Here is a 21,062-nt window from a genome sequence, read left to right as displayed (position 1 = left end):
TTTAGGATATTTTTTCTTGGTACCTAATGCTATGTGGGAGATAAGAGTGGAAGCTTTTTGGCAAGTTTTTTTAGAAGTAGAAAGACATTGTTACCCATTTTGCATTCGACAGAATGTGTACTTTTCAAAAATATATGGTTTCCTTGGGTAAACCTAATGTTCCCAGATTTTTGACTTTGGAATCTAAAACCGGGGATTCTCAAACTACGGCCCGCGTCCAGTGTCATTAGCATCGGCCAGAGTGACGCGGTGACGTGATGCACTAGGGACAAGGACCACGCTGAGGCAGACAGGTAGTAGCCAGGGGTGAGGCCACAGCAGCAGCAGGGGCCGGGGGGGGGGTGTAGTTTGAGTACTAATTATAGTCTGGCCCCCCAACAGTCTGAGGGACTGTGAACTTGCCCCTTTTTAAAAAGTTTGAAGACCCCTGATCTAAAATATGCCATATTCTGCTGTAATGTTTTGAAACGTCGGTATTTTATTGCTGGGAGTTTTAGAAGTTAGAAATCTACATCATTTTATTAGTTAAAAGTTAAGGTGAACTAACCCCACCCCCAGTAAATGCCCCTAAAATGGGAAAGCACAACATGTTTACAAAACATCTGGCACTGAGAGGAATGTGAAATTCTGCTGGCACATAAAGCGTTAAACCACTATCTAACTGCTAAGGTAAACAAGACCCTAGCAACCAGATAGCTGCTGAAATTCCAAACTGGAGAGCTGTTAAAGGGGTGGCTCACCTTTAAGTTAACTTTTGCTATGTTATAGAATGCCCTATTTCTAGCAATCAGTTTTCATTAATTTTTTTATATAGTTTTTTGATTATTTGCCTTTCCCAAAAGCCAAAAATGATTGCTTTGTAAGGCTACAATTCTATTATTGTTACTTTTTATTACTTAGCTTTCTATACAGGCCCCTCTACTATTTACATTCCCATCTCTCATTTAAACCACTGCCTGGTGGCTAGGGTACAAAACCCTAACAAACAGATAGCTGCTAAAAAACAAAAACAAATGGAGAGCTGCTGAACAAAAAGCTAAATAACTGAAAAACCATAAAAAAAAAATAAAAAATGAAGAACAATTGCAAATTGATAAAAGTTAAGGTGAACTACCCCTTTAATTTTAAAAAACCCCACTAAAAATAAAAAATGAAAACCAAGTGCAATGAAACTGTTTATCTGCCTGTTATGTCAGCGTTTATACCTTGCGTCTATCTACCTGTCTGTCTATTTATCTATTTCTGGTGATATAGTATATAAGCATTACTTGTATCCATGATAAGTGCCTATCAGTCTGCAATGATATCCAGCAAACTATCATTTATCAATCTCCTTCCCCTACAAACCAACAATTTCCTTTCCTCGCACCTGCCAGTTTGGCTATCCCGTCCTTATATAAATTACCCAGTTATCTATATTTTCCCTTCTCCCCGTTGCACGTGCTCAGTCTCTATGTCCCCCTCCCTAGCCGGTCTCTTTCTCCCAGTCTCTGCTCTGTAGGCTGTGTAGCTCTAATCATGCCTCTCCGCTCCGAACTCCTTCTGTAATTGTTCATCACGATTCTTTCCAGGAGTTTTGACAATGCTGCTTATCAGGGACAGCGGTGTAGGTGCATGGTGTGTGTGTGATAAACAAGTTTACATCCCCCGTAGCCCGGCGAGCTCACTGACTACTTTTATCATCTCGTTTGTGTTCCGAATGAGCCTCAGAGAGGCAATTGCCGGAGAACAGGCAGGCGATAAAGAGCATTGATTTAACACATCTTGTTTTCAATCATGCTCGGGTTTTCGGAGCTCGCGTTCCTCCTGTTTGCTGTCTCGTCGCTTTAATCTGACGAGCTCAACCCCATTCTCACTGGGAATGAAAAGGTCGCCCAATGAGACATGGCTTGCAAGAACGGAAACACGCAGCGGGGAAAGTGTTTTAGATAAACACTGTCAGGCAGCGAGAGGGGGTGGAATTGCAGCAGTACGACCGCTGCGCTACAATACATATTAGACTCTCTAGGGCTGCTAACAAGCCCGTGATGGGCTGCTACCTCTCAGCAAGGGACGGACTCGCTGAGACATTATCCAAGGAATAAATAGACTTCTAGGCTGTCCATGGTTGGCCTTCAGGTGGCCATACACGTTTAGGATCGAGCAAGGTCGCCAAGCGAGCGGATCTTCTCCCAATATCCTCACCTATGGGTGGGTGATATCGGGTGAATTTAGGCTAATCCGGTCATTTGGCCCAAGGGCCAAACGATCGAATTAGAACACCGGTAAAAGGCACAGTCAGTTTGGGGGCTGCATGTCCCCGATCCGACTAAATTTTTTAACCAGCCCAATCGATATCTGCCTGATTTTGAATTCTTCCTTAGGTGTTCCTGAAAGCTCAGCTAAATAGAGAGAGATTTGGGGCTTACGCTTATTTTCTGTCCTAGAGTTTGTTGAAGCAATGGCTGAATGAAGGGCACAGCAATATATATATGTATCTATGCTATGAGCTAAGGCAGCCCCCACCCATATGTTGAGTCTCAAAATGGGGTTTGACCCAAACTTGTCTGAAAACCACTGGCTTAAAAGACTGGACTAGAAACTAACTTGCAGGCCTGGGGCCTTCACCTTGTTCGGCTCTTCCAGGCCTGGACTGGCAATCTGTGGATTCGCCCAGAGGGGCTGCTGTAAGATGCCATAGACAGTCACTATTTAGCAGGCTATTCTAGCCTCTGTTTACTTGAAATGCCAGGTCCTATTTTGAATCCTAGTCCAGACCTGGGTCCCTCAACTACCAGTATTATAGGCATTATGGTTGAACGTGATATAAGTACGTCTTTTTTCAACCTAACTTACTATGCTACTATGTTTACTATGTCACTCATATAGAAATATGACTTAAAATGGCAGCACCAGCACCTTCATACAGAACTGGATCAGGGCTGGTCCTACAAAGAAGGAATTTTCTGGCTTGCAATAAGCTGCACCCTGATACCATACTGTCTAAGGCAAAGGTGTCCAGCTGGAGGCCCACCATGGGTTGCTGTTTGCTTGAGGGCTCCATAGACATAAATCTATGATGGCAGAGTAATACTTGTTATAAAAAAGGGAATTTGTTCACGTTAAGTATAAGGCCAACAACGGAATAAAAATTCCGAGGTCCCATGCAATGCCACACCACAACAACATGTGCGAAAAAACCATAAACCCATGAGTGTATATTTGAGATTTGAATTAAATTGTACAAACCATGTCAAAGCCACTTTTTAGATAAACACATGTTGGGCCAGGGAGTTATAAATCAATTCAAGAAAAGAAAATATTCTTGGCTAGGCAAACTCAAGTGGAAGGGCTGATGTTATGTTACAGCATTTCTTCTGGCTCTCAAAATACAGGGTCTCTGGAGAGTTTCCCATTAACGTGTGGGGCGATGGCCACAATAAAGCAGAAGTGAGCTGTCACAGAGGGGAAACTCAATGAGGGCTCATTTGCATGGAATTATTAACCAGAATCCCCGGCTGCAATGTGTGGGAAGGGGGGGCTGTGTCATTGTGCACCCCCACCCCATTTAGCAGATCTGAAACTGAACATGCTATTTGCCAACACTTAGCAATGGACTGGCAGCTTTGGCAACACTGAAGGGAAACTTATCCCAAAGTATGTGTCGCAACTATTTTGCAAAGGCCAAATTTGGGATTTATGGAAAAGTTACCAAGTCAGTGTGAAGTTATATACATATATGAGGATGAGCAATTTGTTGAGCAGTCAACAACTTGATTAGCCTGTAGCTAATCAATGCAGAAGAACCATACAGACCTAGACTATCCTGTAGCCAACCAAAGCAGGAGGACCATAAAGAGCTAGACTAACCTGTAGCTAATCAACGCAGAAGAACCATACAGAGCTAGACTAACCTGTAGCTAATCAACGCAGAAGAACCATACAGAGCTAGACTAACCTGTAGCTAATCAACGCAGAAGAACCATACAGAGGTAGACTAACCTGTAGCTGATCAACGCAGAAGAACCATACAGAGCTAGACTAACCTGTAGCTAATCAACGCAGAAGAACCATACAGAGCTAGAATAACCTGTAGCTAATCAATGCAGAAGAACCATACAGAGCTAGACTAACCTGTAGCTAATCAACGCAGAAGAACCATACAGAGCTAGACTAACCTGTAGCTAATCAATGCAGAAGAACCATACAGAGCTAGACTAACCTGTAGCTAATCAATGCAGAAGAACCATACAGAGCTAGACTAGCCTGTAGCCAACCAAAGCAGGAGGACCATAAGGAGCTAGACTAACCTGTAGCCAACCAAAGCAGGAGGACCATAAGCAGCTAGACTAACTTGTAGCCAACCAAAGCAGGAGGACCATAAGGAGCTAGACTAACCTGTTGCCAATTAAACCAGGACAACACTGCATCATCACAATGGCTTAAGTCATTCCTATGATAGATTTTGGCAATCCCATTATATAAAATGTAGATCGAAACCATGTAGTTATTGGGATTCACATCCTGCTAAGGAACATGCAGAATGGGCTACATGTATTATTGCTTAGAATAGCACAGCTTATTTATTTAATGCTCAGGTGACTTTCATCCATCACTGGGCCATTGATTTCAAAGTGAGAAAATGTCAAATTACCACATAATAGACAGACATGGTCATATCTCCACATTAAGCATCTCCTGACAGAGTGTTTTTATTACCTCTGAGCGGCAGACCTATTTATCACATTGTGTGTATTGGACTACAAAACGGACCCTTTCTTCTGCAGAAAAAGTTCTTTGGGGATGCTAAATAAGGGCTGTGATTGGTTACTTGGTAGCTCCGTGTGGACTGCTGGCCTGCAGAGGGCTCTGCTTGGAGTAAATTTTAAAAACTTGTCTCCAAGTCAGAAATGTAAAAATGGGAATCTACTTTGCGGTCACTGGGAGCAAAATCAAAGGGGGTTGGGAATCACTGCCTTCATGGATAAGTAAGATGCTGGTATGTAATAATGGGCTCTGATCTGGGAAGAAGGGGTTCTATTCCAGCTCCATTTTAGTGAGGCCTGGGTGAGCTACTTAGCAAGCCTGAACCTCAGCAAAAGCCTGCTCTGCAATGCTTGACAAATATAAAGAAATATACATTTCCAATACCTGTCTATCATTTACTTTAACCCTCCCTATGTGTTAAAAAGCGACCCCCTCTGGCCTGAAATATATTGCTGATCTTGGAGCCTTCCTAACACAAGGAAACAACATCTACTGTTTCCTGATTAAATTAACATTGATTTCTGAATTCTGACTCTCAGTGCCTGGCAGCTCCCCCCCCCCCTCCAAATTCTGAGCTCTAAAGTGGGAGGCTGACAATATACTGGTCCTTTTGAAAGTGGCTCCATGCCGGTGACAATACAGCAGTGCACATAGAGAGAATAATGGCTTTTCTGCACACCTTGTTTAACTCTGCTGCTCTTGCACCAATCCGGATAGACAGTCTGCATGTTCTAATCTCCTAATGCTCACCCCTTAACAAGGACCTTGCTAATCAACTTCCGTACATGACATTTTTCTTTCTTTAATCAGCCATTAAACCATCCCAGATCATATATATACAGATGTTAAGCCTAAAATCCTGCTTAATCCATGCATTGATTTTACATTTAAGATACCAAGACACACTGTACAACTTCAACTTCTACCACCTCTCATTAGATGTTATTAGGGTCTATACCTGGGTCTATAAAACTTGACCCCTGCAGACCAGACTCTGTGTTTTTTTCGTAATGATCGGTATTTTGCGACTTTTTCGCAAATTGTCGCAAATTTTTCGAGCGCTCAATACGAAAAAGTCGCGACAATTCGCGAAAGTCGTAATGGCTATGCAAAAGTCGCAACAATTCACGAAAGTCATAATGGCTATGCAAAAGTCGCGACAATTCACGAAAGTCATAATGGCTATGCAAAAGTCGCGACAATTCACGAAAGTCATAATGGCTATGCAAAAGTCGCGACAATTCACGAAAGTCATAATGGCTATACAAAAGTCGCGACAATTCATGCAAGTTGTAACGGCTACGAAAAAGTTGCGACAGTGACAAAAAAATCGCAAAAAATACGAAAAAGTCGCAAAATGTTCGTTTCCAATCTGATTTTTTCCCATTCGGGATTTGGATTTGTGGATTAGTAAATCAGCCCCTTTGTGTTTCTGTGAGTGCTTATGGCTTTTTTACCTTTCCTTCTCCTTTAAAGGTTCTGGCTACTGGGTCTTTTTACTGTAGAAATGAAAAGGTTGGCAGAGTTTGCAGTGGAAGGGCATCCATAGTCAACTGGGGCAAAAATCTTGCGTGACTACAAAAGATGCTGCAGTCATGCAGTTTAAATTGGACTAATATACCCAAAGCTAATGCATCTTAGAAATGATACAGTGGCCATTTGAGTTAATAAATGCAGACGTTAGTTTTTCGATTCAGTGCTTAGTGATGTCACTTGCATCACATGGCCATGGTCATGAAACCTGTTGTTGAGTCGTACTATATTTGTACTATACGTAACTTCATATGTATATATATCTATATAAAGCATTATGTCTTATTGTGCGTTAGGACCATGGAAGGTTCCTGTAACAGTTATATGTTCCATTTAATTTATTAAGGAGAAAGCAGAAGTGAGAAAACTTAATAAACTCAAGGTGGCCACATTTTGCAAGGTAGGGGCAGGGACCCAACACCAGATTGTAACCGTTTTATTACTTTCTCTCTTCATAAATTTCCCATTTTGGAAGTGAAGTGCAGATTGAGGTTTGTGGCATGCTTGGAAGAGGAACCAAATTTGCTTTGATATTTTCAGCCTGAGAGGAGACATGGCAGCTGTGACAGACATTAAGTGCTGGTCATAACTGGGGAGAGGTATGGTCCCCTCGGTCAGGATTGGCCCCAACCAGCATCTTTAGGAAACAGCTGCTCTTACCAAATTTGTGTAAAACAAATGGAGGAGGAGGGCTGATTAAGATTTAAAGCAAAAGTCAATGCATTGTAGCCAAACCAATGCTGGAAATGCAATTGAATTCCATTTGTAAACTGATATGGTCACTATTTCTGCTTGCATGACATCATTCTGTCTACTTCCTTCCTGTCAAAACCATCAGGTCAGTCATGCCTTGCAACAGAGATTTAGCTACAAAAGGGCAAGAGCTATAACATAGCAAGTGCAAAATCCTTTATTGCCCTTCAGCTTGGGCTGATGCCACCATGTGTTCAATATTATAGATATAGAAATACATTAATATTGGTTCATAATATTAGCTATCTATCTATCTATCTATCTATCTATCTATCTATCTACTGTATCTATCTATCTATTACAATATTAAGGCACTTCCTTGCAGACCTTCTACATTGCCTTGGTTTAATAAATAATGAATAGTGATCATAGAAGAGGACCATAGTCCAAACAAGTCTGTCAACCACATCAAGGACTATGGCGAGGCCCTCACCCCCTGCTGAATTGAAGCTGTAGCACAATCAGTGAGAAAGAAGCTGAGAAAAGCGGGCACTAACTAATTAACAGAGTGGGCCAAGTGCCCTATTGTTGCACGGAAGCAGCATGAGACGGAGGTCTGGGCAAACGCTGAATTCTCATATAATGAATGTTTCTCTGGGTGCATCACTCTGCTTATAAGTTGACCCTTCTACAAGCCTGGAATGTTTGCACAATGAAGCAGCCATGTTTCAGTGGCTTCATCCCCCAGGGATTTGGCTTTTCGGATGTCAGTGATATAATTACCCCATGTCAACTCAAGAGGAATAAAAAATGGGGGGGTGGGCCTGTCCTGTCACAGCAGGAAGGTGACAGTGAGTTTGGCCATTACAGCTCTGGATCTGTTTTCCATTCCCTGGTCAGAGGCTGCACCTCTCCCCCCCACCACCCTCCTCCCCTTCACCTCGCATCCCTTAGAGCTCTGCGGTGTCCATGTAACGAGACCATGAAGCCAGAGAGCTAATGAGAAGAGAAGCGTGTGCTCCTGTCCTCTGGATCAATACACACAGTGGCACGCTCCAGACACCCCTGTGCTAATGCTTCATTTTTCTTCTCTCTACAGATGAGTTCTGTTATTATTTTCACCAGGTCGATATCTTACAACCTTTTTTTTTGTTATTATTATTTTAACCGCTATTCCAGAAATTTTCAGATTACTTTAAACATGGGGATTCTGGTTAAGGCCACAATTTAAGTGAAAAAGATTAAACCACCCTAAACTCATAAAAAAAAGGCTCAATTCTTTCCTTTTCTTACTTAACATTTTCATTCCAAAGTCAAAAAAAATCAAAATGATAATAAAAATGAACCAGTTAGGAACTGTGGATTTGGGGTGTTAGTGTTTTTACCCATGGACATTGGAGGTTATGTTGTGGGAATTTTGGATTTCACATTAAGGTCTGACCTACTAATGTTCTTCAGATCTACAGATGATGGAGATAATGTAGTAGGGGCTGACCCATTCAACGTACTCCCAGCGAGGGGCAATGGGGTTATGCACTACACTGTTGACAGTGGGGTAATGAGACCAATCAGGACTATGCTAGTCAGTCAACTGTTAGCCTTCATTGCTCTAGACTAGTAAAAGCTATTACTGGTTTACAGCAATGCATATACAGCTGATTAGCTACCATAGGTATTAAAGCAGATTGAGGTGAAGTGTAAATGAAGTTTCTTTATCAATGGCACATCAACAATATTAAGAGCTTGCAAAAAGCTTCTCCTTGTAACTTAAAGAGTCGAAAACGCTACTGTGCTCTCTGCACTAGTGATGTTAGATGCTAGGCTACGACCCCTGAGGCGGTGCTGGGTACAGTGAGCGATGAGATCTCAATTAAGTGTTATCAGTGAAAAGAACTCATCATGGGACCACAAATGAGGACATCTCCTCTGAAGAGGTTTTATATTGTGAAAAAGGAAAATCTGAGTAAAGAGGCACACTTTCAATCTGATGCAGTGAGAGAGAGTAATAGTACTAGTTTGTTACAATGAGTAGGTATCAATGTACAGATCTGATTTATAGCGTCTCACCCCATTCCTGGAGAGTCGGGGAACTATGTCCCTCTTCCCTCCCACTTCCTCTGTAGCTCAGATGATGAATGGAGTTTCCACTGAAGGCAGTTATTGGCTCTGCTTTTGTCAATATGTTTGTGTTAGCCTCAGCTTCTTTATGATTGATCTTTTTTCCTGGCTGATCACTTCTTAAAGGAATACTGTCATAGGAAAACATGTTTTTTTTTTCAAAACCCATCAGTTAATAGAGCTTCTCCAGCAGAATCCCGAATTGTAATCTGTTTCCCAAAAATGCAAACAGATTTTTTTACATTTAATTTTAAAACTTTCCCATGGGGCTAGCCATATTCTTCATTTCCCAGGGTGCCACAGCCATGTGACTTGTGCTCTAATAAACTTCAGTCACACTTTACTGCTGCGCAAGTTGGAGTGATATCCCCCCCCCCCTTTTCCCCCAGCAACCGATCAGCAGAACAATGGGAAGATAGCAAGATAGCAGCTCCCAGTAGGTATCAGAATAGCACTCAGTAGTAAGAAATCCAAGTCAGGCTTGGGACTCCTCCAGTTACATGGGAGTAGGAGAAAGAATAGGTTAGCTGAAAGCAGTTCTAATGTGTAGTGCTTGCTCCTTCTGAAAGCTCAGGCTCAGGCACACTTTACTGCTGTGCTGCAAGTTGGAGTTATTCCCCCCTACCCCCAGCAGCCGATCAGCAGAACAATGGGAAGGGAGCAAGATAGCAGCTCCCAGTAGGTATCAGAATAGCACTCAATAGTAAGAAATCCAAGTCCGGCTTGGGACTCCTCCAGTTACATGGGAGTAGGAGAAACAATAGGTTCAGCTGAAAGCAGTTCTAATGTGTAGCGTTGGCTCCTTCTGAAAGCTCAGACTCAGGCACAATGCCTACACACCAATATTACAACTGAAAAAAAATAAATTTGTGTGTTCAAGAATAACATTTTAAATGGTAGAGTGAATTATTTGCTACGTAAATAGTGTAATTTAAAAATAAAAAAGTACACCACTAAAATTATGACAGAATCCCTTTAAGAGAGAGAACAGAAATGGTCAGTAGAGGCCTTCAACATAACAAGACTCTTATTAGCAGACCTGGGATAGGAAAAACGCATCCTCCAGCGACCGCTAAGGGTTATTGACAATATGGAGGCTTTGCAGCTGCAGAACTGGTGAATGAGGTACAACGCCAAGATTTAACTACTATATGCTTATGTATAAATAAAATATGCTTTCCTCTGCAAGTTTCTGGGTTTAAAGTGAGGATTCTTGTAGGATTCACTGTGTTGTTCCTTGGTCTGCTCAGTTTTTACAAACCGAATCATGGCACAGTATCTAGTAGAATTAAGTCTAAAACAACTGGACATTTCTGAGTTTTTTCCTTGAAAACGTTTCACCACTCATCTGAGTGGCTTCTTCAGTTCAAATGACTGGTAGGGAATTCCCAGGTATTTAAACTCTTGATGGTAGTACAGTCACAGACATCCAATCACAATGGTTCCATTGAACTTGTTCAGTTAGGTGTTAGCTGAAACTGACAGGTGTAAGAAGGTATGATCCAATCACAATGGAACCATTGTGATTGGATGTCTGTGACTGTACTACCATCAAGAGTTTAAATACCTGGGAATTCCCTACCAGTCATTTGAACTGAAGAAGCCACTCAGATGAGTGGTGAAATGTTTTCAAGGAAAAAACTCAGAAAAGTCCAGTTGTTTTAGATTTAATTCTAATAGATACTGTATATCATGGCCTGGATGAATGAGAATCTTCATAGACGAATCATGGCACAGTTATTCTCAAGTCTATCAGTGTTAAATATGCAAGTAAAATGGTCTGTGGTGGTTAGGTTTGATGGAAGAAGCTGTACGCTAACATCTAATCCTGAGGTTGGTAGGGACATTGACAAGTTAATGAGATGGACATAGGTTTAATTATCTTCTCACCACGATCACCCAGTTGCCAAGTCAAGTCTTTATAAGGAGGAATAAATGGCACGAAAATGGCATGAAATATCATTATTGTGTTGGAGAATGGAGAAGAGTGCTTACCTGTGTATATGAACCTTCCAGGTGTCCCTTTGCAGAACTGCTTGGATTTGTAAGACAATGTTACTTCCACAACGCCGGGGATGTGTCGGGGAGGTGTCTGAACGCGGATAGCGTGCGGTGTGATTAACTGTAAAGAGAGGAGATATCAGTATAAGAAAAATACTCAAGTGCTGTTCAAAATTTTCCATGGCATGGGCCAAATATCTTCTATTGTGTATATTTTACAATAAAACAATGATGTTTGCAGTTCTAAGGGTAGCTGAATGAGATAAAAACATCTTGAGGGGCCACATTTGGCCAATGAGTTTCCTCTTGGGCAGCCCTGTCTTGATCAAATTAGGTGGCTGCAATAGTTTCCACTCATGTGTATGCATCAGTGGAAACAGAGAATATTCAGTGCTGCACTCATATAGTGAATAAACTACCTCATATTGTAAAATATAAGGATATTACAAATCAATGAGGACTTCCATGACCATATAGAAGCACAAGGCTGGAAGCTGAGTGCTTTTATAAAGATCATGGAACGCCAACGTGACTTCTAATATCCTCATATTTTACAACAGGGGGTATTTTATTTATTTTAATACACAAGTTAAGTGAGTCATGTGAAAGAAACGACATCACTAAACACCAATTATAACTGATGACATCACTAAGCACTAAGGCTCTTGTGAATTATATCTTTAAACACGGTGTTCTGTGGTGACATAAAAAATTGGTAGTTGATTGGTAGTGATGTCACTTGTCACATGACATACTAATGGGTGCTTTTTTCCTAATAAATCATGTTCCCCCTATTTTAGTATATATCTATTAGGAGTCACCACAATCTCTATCTTAAGACTTTAGTCTTTCAGCAAAGAATACTAACGTGTAAGGTGATCCATCCCATAGGTGGGCGTCAGTACAGTAGATCCTGATTGAGAAATGTTATAACATTTGCCAGAAAGAGGTATATGTCCTCAGACACATAAATACTCTCATTATAGAGCTAAGCTTGGACAAACACTGGCTAAATTAAAAGCACATTATTCCTATTGGTAAATATTTTGAGCATGCAATGTGAGATTAGCAACACACAGGGATACACATTCAGGCTGCCATATAACAAGGGCTCTGGGACACCAATAGCACCCACGTCCAGTTTCCGCTAATGACACTGTTATAAGGTTTCCTGTGTGTCATATGATACAGTGCTGCCTAGTACTTAACCTTTTCTCCCCTGCTCCACTTTGATCTTTCTGCGCCACCTGTTGCCAGTAAATACGTGACGTTGCATAGATTAAAGGGAAGCCTAAAGCCAAAGCCAAGACTGTGCCAAATTAGAGAGGCTTCAGATGGGGTTTTTGCCTTCCTCTGGATCAACTAGTAGTTAGGCAGGTTATATATAGGCATTATGGTTGAACTTGATGGACGTATGTCTTTTTCTACCTAACTTACTATCATAATTGAGGGTATAGATCAATGTTGGAGGCAAAATCATCCCAGTTGAGTTTTTTAGTTAGGCTAATTGTGCCCTAGGCATTGTGTCTGGGCATTTTCGTATTTCTGTCACCACTTCATGTGCCAGTGAGACAAGGGAGTTTTGATGGACTTTGTTCTCCACCAAAGGATAGCAACAATCAATTCAATCCATGTGCCATTAGCTTTAAAATTCTGTGCTGTAATTGGCCAGCTTGTGGGTCTATTGCTTCTGGCCAACTGGAGGACAGCACTATGATCACAGAGGACTATCAGGTCCATGTAAATAATAAGCTAGTTGCATTCTTACATCTGAAACAGGTGACCAGTAAATGCTACCTGCTGATTGGTTACTATGGGTTTCTGCTCCTGGGCAAACTTAGTGACTTTTATTACATAACCCCATATATTTATTACCTAGACATTTGCTCTATATAACCATAGGAGTTCTTCTCTATTTTGATTTGTGTAGATACATATAGGAACTATTGTATTTTTTATTATAAAATATAAGGATACAGGTATGGGACCTGTTATCCAAAATGCTCAGAACCTGAGTTTTTTCTTCCATAACTAACATTAAAGGAATACTGTTCAAAATGCATCAGTTAACAGAGCAGAATCCTGCATTGAAATCTAATTGAAAAATTTTGACATTTCACACAGGCCTAACCATATTCTTAATTTCTCAGGGTGCCATGTGATTTGTGCTTTGATAAACTTCAATCACACTTTACTGCTGTGCTGCAATTTGTAGTGAAATCAACTCCCCTCTCTTTCCAACCCCCCAGCAGCCGATCAGCAGGACAATGGGAAGGCAGCAAGATAAGAAAAAAATTGTTGGTTCAAGAATAAATTTAAAATGGTAGAGTGAATTATTTGCTGTGTAAACGGTGTAATTTAGAAATACTGCCAATATGAAGTATGGTTGAAACAAAGAATATTTTATTTAAATAGACCACAACGGGAAATAGCAAAGCTGTATTTCATAGCTTTCTAGATGACTGGTTACCGGATAATTGATCCCAAATCCTATAGATAAATGGATAAAGCTTTGGTGTCTGTATTTTTCCCTCCTAACATCACTATGCATAAATACATAAATACATGCTAACACCCATATATATATATATATATACATACACATAAACGGGCTGAAGACTCGGAGCAAACTCCCTTCCCTAAGGTACCAGAGAAGTTCCCAGCTATTCCCAGGGGCGCAGCAATACACTGCATGGCTATTCTAAGAAGACTCCCGGTGACAAGCTATTTTAAGAGCGGCTGAAAATATTAGTTGACCTCAATGATTCTCCAGTACACAAGTCCCACTGGAAGGTTTCATCGGCAAGTATTTAATCAACGTCAGAAGAAAAAGAAAAGGAAAAAAAGCAGAGAGAAAGGGGAAAAAGTGAGGGGGAATGAGTAATTCAGAAGTAAATTGAAGGTGATGGATTCAAGAGGCACTTAGAAAACTGGGAGTACGTCTGGAGGGGACATAGGAAATGGGACGAATGTTTTTTTGGGGGGGGGGGGGAAAGGTAACATGCACATGTGCAGATCAAGCAAGCCAGGACACTTGCTCATTATACTGTATGTGTGCTGAGGGCACAGCTAACAGCAGGGTCCTATTTCTTTAAAAAATTCTACTGTCTCCCCCATGCAGTGGGTGAGTCAAATTTTCTTTAGTAGGTGACCATTGTGAGCTCTGTCTAAACAATCCCTTTCCTCCCCCTTGTTGTGACAATTTTGGCTAAAGGTGGATATACATGTTAAGAGAGCGGTTCTTCTCCCGATATCCCCACCTACGGGTGGGCAATATCGGGCAAATGTAGGCTAATTCAATCATTTGACCCTGGGGCCAAACAATTAAGTTATAACGGCGGCAACGGGTGCCATCAACGAACCGATGCAGCCCCCGATCCGACTAAATCTTTTAACTGATTCGGCAGCTTATCGGCCCATGTAGGGGCAGCAATGAGGGGCCTGCCCGATCGATATCTGCCCGATTTCAGGCCAGGTCGGGCAGGCCCCTCATTGCTGCCCCTACACGGGCCGATAAGCTGCTGAATCAGTCTAAAGGTCCCCATACACGGGCCGACTATAGCTGCCGATATCGGTCCCTTGGACCGATTCGGCAGCTAATCGGCCCGTGTATGGGCAGAACAGAGCGGCCTGGCCGACCGATATCTGGCCTGAAATTGGCCAGATCTCGATCGGCCAGGTTAGAAAATCCGGTCGGATCGGGGACCGCATCGGCTCGTTGATGCGGTCCCCGAACTGACTGCCCCATAACCACAAATGTAATCCGATCGTTTGGCCCCAGGGCCATTTTTTTTTAAGTTTCTTGCTACCCGAGATCGCCTACCCGTAGGTGGGGATATCGGGTGAAGATCCGCTCGCTTGGCGACAACTTTACAGATAAGCAGTAGTGAGTTTTCCAGGGAGCTGTAACTGTGCACAATGAGTCTTATTATCTTGCAAGAAGTAACGTGTTTCAAATAGGAGTAATTTCAATTACTCTTTCTAACCCATTTCGTCAAGAAATAACAAAACCTGTGTATTTTTCATAATTCAAACAATAGGCAAAAAGTATATTCAGCATAAGCCCTATTAACTGTATTTCTATTCTACTGCTTGGTATTAGTGACACAAAACATAGGAGAGACTCTGGGGTTAAATTGTGATTGTATGGTTTGCATTTTACACGTATTGGCCGTCTCTGAGGTTTGGGGGGGGGGGGGGGTTCATTTAAGCTCCCTATAACCCGACTCTGGAGAAAGTGTTAAGAAGCATAAAGTTGAGTATATCAGGTTTAACGAGAAAGTCTAAATTGCCAGCGAGAATGTGTGAATGGGAAGAGGCAGGGGGTCAGCAAAGCAAGAAAGCACAACTAAATGTATAAATTATCCCAGATCTCCAGACCCTCTTGCCCTAAAATGTCAGGATTTTACCGTTCTGAATCTCATTAGCAGCATGTTTGTGTAATAAATTGTGCCAAGGTGCGACCCCCTACATGTGTAGCATGTCACATAACACAATGTCATTGTTAGGAGGAGGCTCTAATATAATATTGTGCACTTTGCTACCCGCTTGTGTTAGAAGTGCTCCCTCACGGCCAATGTCCTGCCATGGGGAGGGAAATGTCTGAGAGGGATTATAACAAAGGCTTCACACTGGCACGGGATACAAACTGAGGCCTTCACTTCTGCATCAGTGCGGTACAGGCAATTAGCTGGGACATTTGCTCCAACCAAAACAAATGCAACTTTCAGGGTTCTTTATTTTCACTACTCCTCTCTCTTTTTTTGTTTTTTTCGGTTTTTATTCTTCAAAAATGTCCAGTCTGAGTTTGGGTCTGTATTTATAAATGAAAAAAATACACTAGTGCATTAAGTAGAAGCCTTCCCAAAACTGCCAGCAACCCTTTATTTGGCCTTGAAATGCAGGGTTATACATTGTGGTTGGAGGCCTCCATGTTGGGCTGCATTACATCCTATCAAAGCTTCCAATGTGATGCAGCCCAACATGGCAGCTGCTGACCCTGCTGCACAATTCTGTATATTTGGCAATGTATGGGATATCTGGGGCCTCTTCAGGAGTCTGGTAGACAGGTCTGGATCTGTGGGAAGGCCATAAAGAACTGCCCTCCTGGTTGTAGGAATGAAGACTCATGCGTGAGAATAGGTGGGGTGGTGGAGGCTGCCAATAGAAATTTTTTGTGAAATTTGTCCCTGGGTGTTAGCAGCTAAGCTAGTAGGTAGTTTTGCACCTCATTGCCATTTTCCATCGTTGGAAGATCATGGAGACCCACCCCAGAGATCACAGGGACTCATTTTTGGGTCCCATGCCACAGATTACGAAGGTTCCCTGAACCTTGCAGAAGAACTGAATACAACTGAGCTATGACTTCATGCTAAACTGAACATCTGTGCTAAAGCACCACATTCAAACGGCACCATATTTTATCTTGTGGCTTTATTATAGGGAAGAAGGGATGTAACACAAGGGGAAGCAAACCCTGCAAGGATGGGGACCCATTAGAATCCTGACAGGTGGTGGAATTTCAATATATATATGAATAAAACAGGTCTGCATAAACTTCTTGGGAGCTCTAAACAGAAATTAGGCCTGAGAATCTAATAAGATTAGCGGTGATAAAATATTGCTCCAAACAGGCAACACAGACTTATAAAGAGGTGTGATGTTCTTAGTGGTGATTATAATGAACATGTCACATTATCAAAGGCACAATTACCCCATAAATGTTGAGAATAAAAGGGGAATTAACAATTTATTATCAATTTGGTTCAAATATTTATGTTGCAGTTTCAGTCTTGCCTAAGCTGCTATTGTTACTGGCTAATGAGCTGTTCTGTGAGTTCAATAAAAGTTCTGCCACATTTATCCCAAGGTTCTGTCACACTATTACATATATTGCATGAATGAGTATTTACAGTTATTCACTGGCAAATACACTGACAAAGAGTATACATTCCCAAGCCTTAGTTAACCTTAAACTGATTCTGTCATGATTTTTATGGTGTATTTTTTTTTTAAATTACACTGTTTTCATAGCAAATAATTCAGAAATGTAATATTGGAGTGTAGGCAGCCTGAGGCTGAACTTTCAGAAGGAGCCGGCGCTACACATTAGAACTGCTTTCAGCTAACCTATTGTTTCTCCTACTCCTATGTAACTGGAGGAGTCCCAAGCCAGACTTGGATTTCTTACTATTGAGTGCTATTCTGATACCTACTGGGAGCTGCTATCTTGCTCCCTTCCCATTGTTCTGCTGATCGGCTGCTGGGAGGGGGGGGGATATCACTCCAACTTGCAGCGCAGCAGTAAAGTGTGCCTGAGTCTGAGCTCTCAGAAGGAGCCGGCGCTACACATTAGAACTGCTTTCAGCTAACCTATTGTTTCTCCTACTCCCATGTAACTGGAGGAGTCCCAAGCCGGACTTGGATTTCTTACTATTGAGTGCTATTCTGATACCTACTAGGAGCTGCTATCTTGCTCCCTTCCCATTGTTCTGCTGATCGGCTGCAAAAAAAATTTGTTAGGATTTCAATGCAGGATTCTGCTGAACAATATTAACTGAACAATAAAACATGTTTTCCCATAACAGTATTCCTTTAAGAGGAAAACTACCAGGGATGCTGACCCGCAGAGGTAGGAAAAGATCAGGAACGTTCAGAAAACACCTACCTCGCTCCACACCAGCATAGTGCCAAATATGACTTGTAACCCATCAAAGAAATTGTCTCCTATGACAATGACAGTGGCGCCTCCTGTGGTCCATCCTTCACTCGGACTGATGGCTTTGATACATGGTGTAGCTGCTTTTTAGGGAGACACAAAAAAAAAAGAGAGATCTTATTATACGTGGAACTGGATGAGCAGGAATACAGAGGGCGTAAAGGATGGAGATGTCACAATGGAGGCGCTATTAAGCAGAAACAACAGTACGTGCAATACTCATAAAGAAACTCATTAGATCTTAAGGCAATGTTTTGGCTGTAAGCAATATATACATACAGCAAGATATTTATTACATTTCTCAGAAAATAATATGGTCACATGACATAGCAGGTTGCTCCTAGTTGTGTCCTTCACAATTGTGCCCGATGTGTCAAAAAGGAAGCAGTTACAGCTAGCATTTTCAGATTGTGGGTTGCGTCACTTCCAGAGTGAGAGTTATAAAGAGCAGTGGCATCTGGGCACAAATCTGGCACCCCTACTAACGTAACCCGCTGTAGGAATCCAGGGTACCCAGCATCAACAGGAGGAGGAGGGGGGATGTATTTATTTACACAGCACTTGCACCCCGGGCTTGTGGCTCTTTGCACTAAATGCTGAGGCCCATCCCACCCTGTCCCAGGGCCCTGATGTGCGCTGTATCTGGGAAGGGAACAGGAGGAGGGACGCCTATGTGCATCATCCCTGCCACCTCTCTTCAATCGAGCGATAAGTAACACAGGCAGCACTTGATTCAAGGCACAGTCTGCAAGCCCGTTGCACTCCAAAATGGTTATTTGCACAAAAAGTTTTAAAAAATGCCCAATTGCAGCCTCTTTTTGTACTTTTCACACTATAGGGTTGATTCACTAAAGTGCGTTAAAACGTGCGCTATTTATACCATGCGGTAAAAATTTTATCGCGTCTAATTTTCCGCGTCTTAACGCACGATTCACTAAAAGCATGCTTGCATTAATTTAGACGCGATGCTACTTGTGTTATTTTAGTCGCAAAGACTATTTTCGTGCGGTATTTGACGGAACATGTGCTAATCAATGCATCGCGCACAAATAGTCGAAAAAACGCACGCCATATTAGCCATACACAGCATTACTTTCGTAAAACTACTTTTATGAAAATGGCCATTTCCCTCCAAACTGGCGGCTGCATCACTCTGGGGCCAACACAGACTGAATAAATAACACTGCAAAGTCCATATTTTATTGCCAAAAGCTCATGAACTGTACTTTTCTATAATTACCGCCTGCCCCAAGTAGGGGTTAATTTTCGCACAGACAAATGCGATATTTAGCATGTCTAAGGGGCACATTTACTAATCCATGAATGCGAATCCCGAACGGCAAAAATTCGTATTGGAAATGAAAATTTCTGAACTTTTTCGTCGCCGTCAAAACTTTTTCGTATTTTTCACGACTTTTCGTTTGCGAATTTTTCGTATTGAACGATCATAAACGTCGGGAAAACCTTTTTGACTTTGATCCTTCAGTGCATGTCTGCATGGGATCGATCAGTGCACTTGCGCGTGAAAGAACATTCGTTGTGCAACGAACATTCTTTCGTTCAATCCGAAAATTTCGGTAAGGTAACGAAGAGTCGGGGATAATACGAAAAAGTCGTGACAGCAACGAAAAAGTTGCAAAAATACAGATCATTACGAAAAAAACGCATTCGGACACCTTCGGAGCGTTCGTGGATTAGTAAATGTGCCCCATAGTGTTTGTGAATCATGCATTAGTATTATTTGGCGCACAAAATAACGCATGCGTTAATACTTTAGCGAATCGCACGCTTTTTCGTGTCAATTTTAACGCGAAAAAACGTGCGATAAAACTTATCGACCTTTAGTGAATCCACCCTTATGTGGGGCATTGTAAATGACCCTTATGATGTTACAGCTGATATCCAATTGCAGCCCTCCAGCTGTCAGAGAGCCAAAGAAGGTTCAGTAACAGCTAGAAGGCTACAGGCTGAAAACGCTTTATATATGACATATTTTCCAGCTCAGAAAGTGACGCAAAACCAAAAATATTCTTTAATTCCAGGCCTGTTTATGGCATCACTGGTACAAGCAGGTAATGCAATAGGCAATGCCAAGTAGTGACCTTTATTACATTAAATTGTAAGCTCTCTTGGGCAGGGCCCTCTTCACCTCTTGTATCGGTTATTGGTTGCTTTATATGTTACTCTGTATGTCCAATGTATGAAACCCACTTATTGTACAGCGCTGCGGAATATGTTGGCGCTTTATAAATAAATGTTAATAATAATAATTAAATGTAGGGTTAAGCCATGTTTGTTATTTTGCCTATTCTACCCACCCGAAGAAAGGAACCCAAAGCACTTAATCTGTAAGAATTTAGGCACTTGCCAAAAGCTCCCAGACCCGTGCCCTGGGATGGTGTCTTCTCTGAACTGTGACACCCACAAAGATCTGCTTTGCTATGAGACAAGATGATATTCACATGCCTCTCGTAAAGCAACACGAGTGCCAGGGTCCTTAAAAAAGCCAGGCAGGGTAATATTTAATAAACTCCGTACACATCATCTGCCGAATTTGCATTTTGAGGCTCACAGCACCTTTGGGATAAAAGCTTTTATTTGCAAAGTGATCATTATTATAACAAAGAAGAGCTACTTAATAATTTCCACTTTACCACTCCAATATGCTATAAGCTATTCAGTACCATTATGCTAAACTGTGGCTGTAATCATTTTATTGTCACAGATTGAAAGTGAGGGATTTGCTCCACTGATGTGTTAACAAAAAGGGGAAAAGGAATCAAGCACCTTTATGTGGCTACAGTCTAAAATTGGATATTTCCGCAGATTTTATTGGTTTTGTTCTATGCATTAACTGTTATAACCAATGGTATGGCCCAATGCCCCCACCCCCAAAAAAAATTATTTGCACAAATTTGGCTAAGAAAAAGGTTTCATTAAATTGCCTGAAGCCTTTTGCCTTTATATAGTCACATGACCCTTCAGTTACTTCTAACATCCTTATCATTTACAGTAGGGGGTACCTTATTCTGTATAGTACATGAGTAATACGCAGACTTCCCTGTATAACTCAGCCTGCAGCTTTGTGCCTTTATATGGGCACAGAACCCCTCAGTGACTTCTAATATCCTTATCATTTACAGTAGGGGGTACATTATCCCCTATAATACATGAGTGATACTCAGAGTTCCCTGTATAACTCAGCCTGCAGCCTTGTGCCTTTATATGGGCACAGAACCCCTCAGTGACTGCA

General features: G+C 41.7%; 1 protein-coding gene across 4 annotated transcripts in view; it reads right to left on the bottom strand.

The window, feature by feature from the left end:
* The window catches only part of ebf4 (EBF family member 4), a 289,880-nt gene that overhangs the window by 43,088 nt on the left and 225,730 nt on the right, over positions 1 to 21,062 (bottom strand). For 2 of the 4 annotated variants that reach the window (XM_004912763.2, XM_002939608.3), the window contains exons 9-10: positions 17,759 to 17,892; positions 11,086 to 11,212 (exon numbers count right to left, since the gene is read on the bottom strand). In XM_004912763.2, coding sequence (XP_004912820.1) covers positions 11,086 to 11,212; positions 17,759 to 17,892 — 261 coding nt within the window. The remainder of the gene's footprint in view (positions 1 to 11,085; positions 11,213 to 17,758; positions 17,893 to 21,062) is intronic. The other 2 variants (XM_004912765.2, XM_004912764.3) reach the window with 1 other exon arrangement.

This window comes from Xenopus tropicalis, chromosome 3 (genome assembly GCF_000004195.4).
Source record: "Xenopus tropicalis strain Nigerian chromosome 3, UCB_Xtro_10.0, whole genome shotgun sequence".
Taxonomy (NCBI): Eukaryota; Metazoa; Chordata; class Amphibia; order Anura; family Pipidae; genus Xenopus; species Xenopus tropicalis.
The sequence above is the reverse complement of the archived record's forward strand: the minus strand, read 5'-3'. Positions and strand labels throughout refer to the sequence as shown.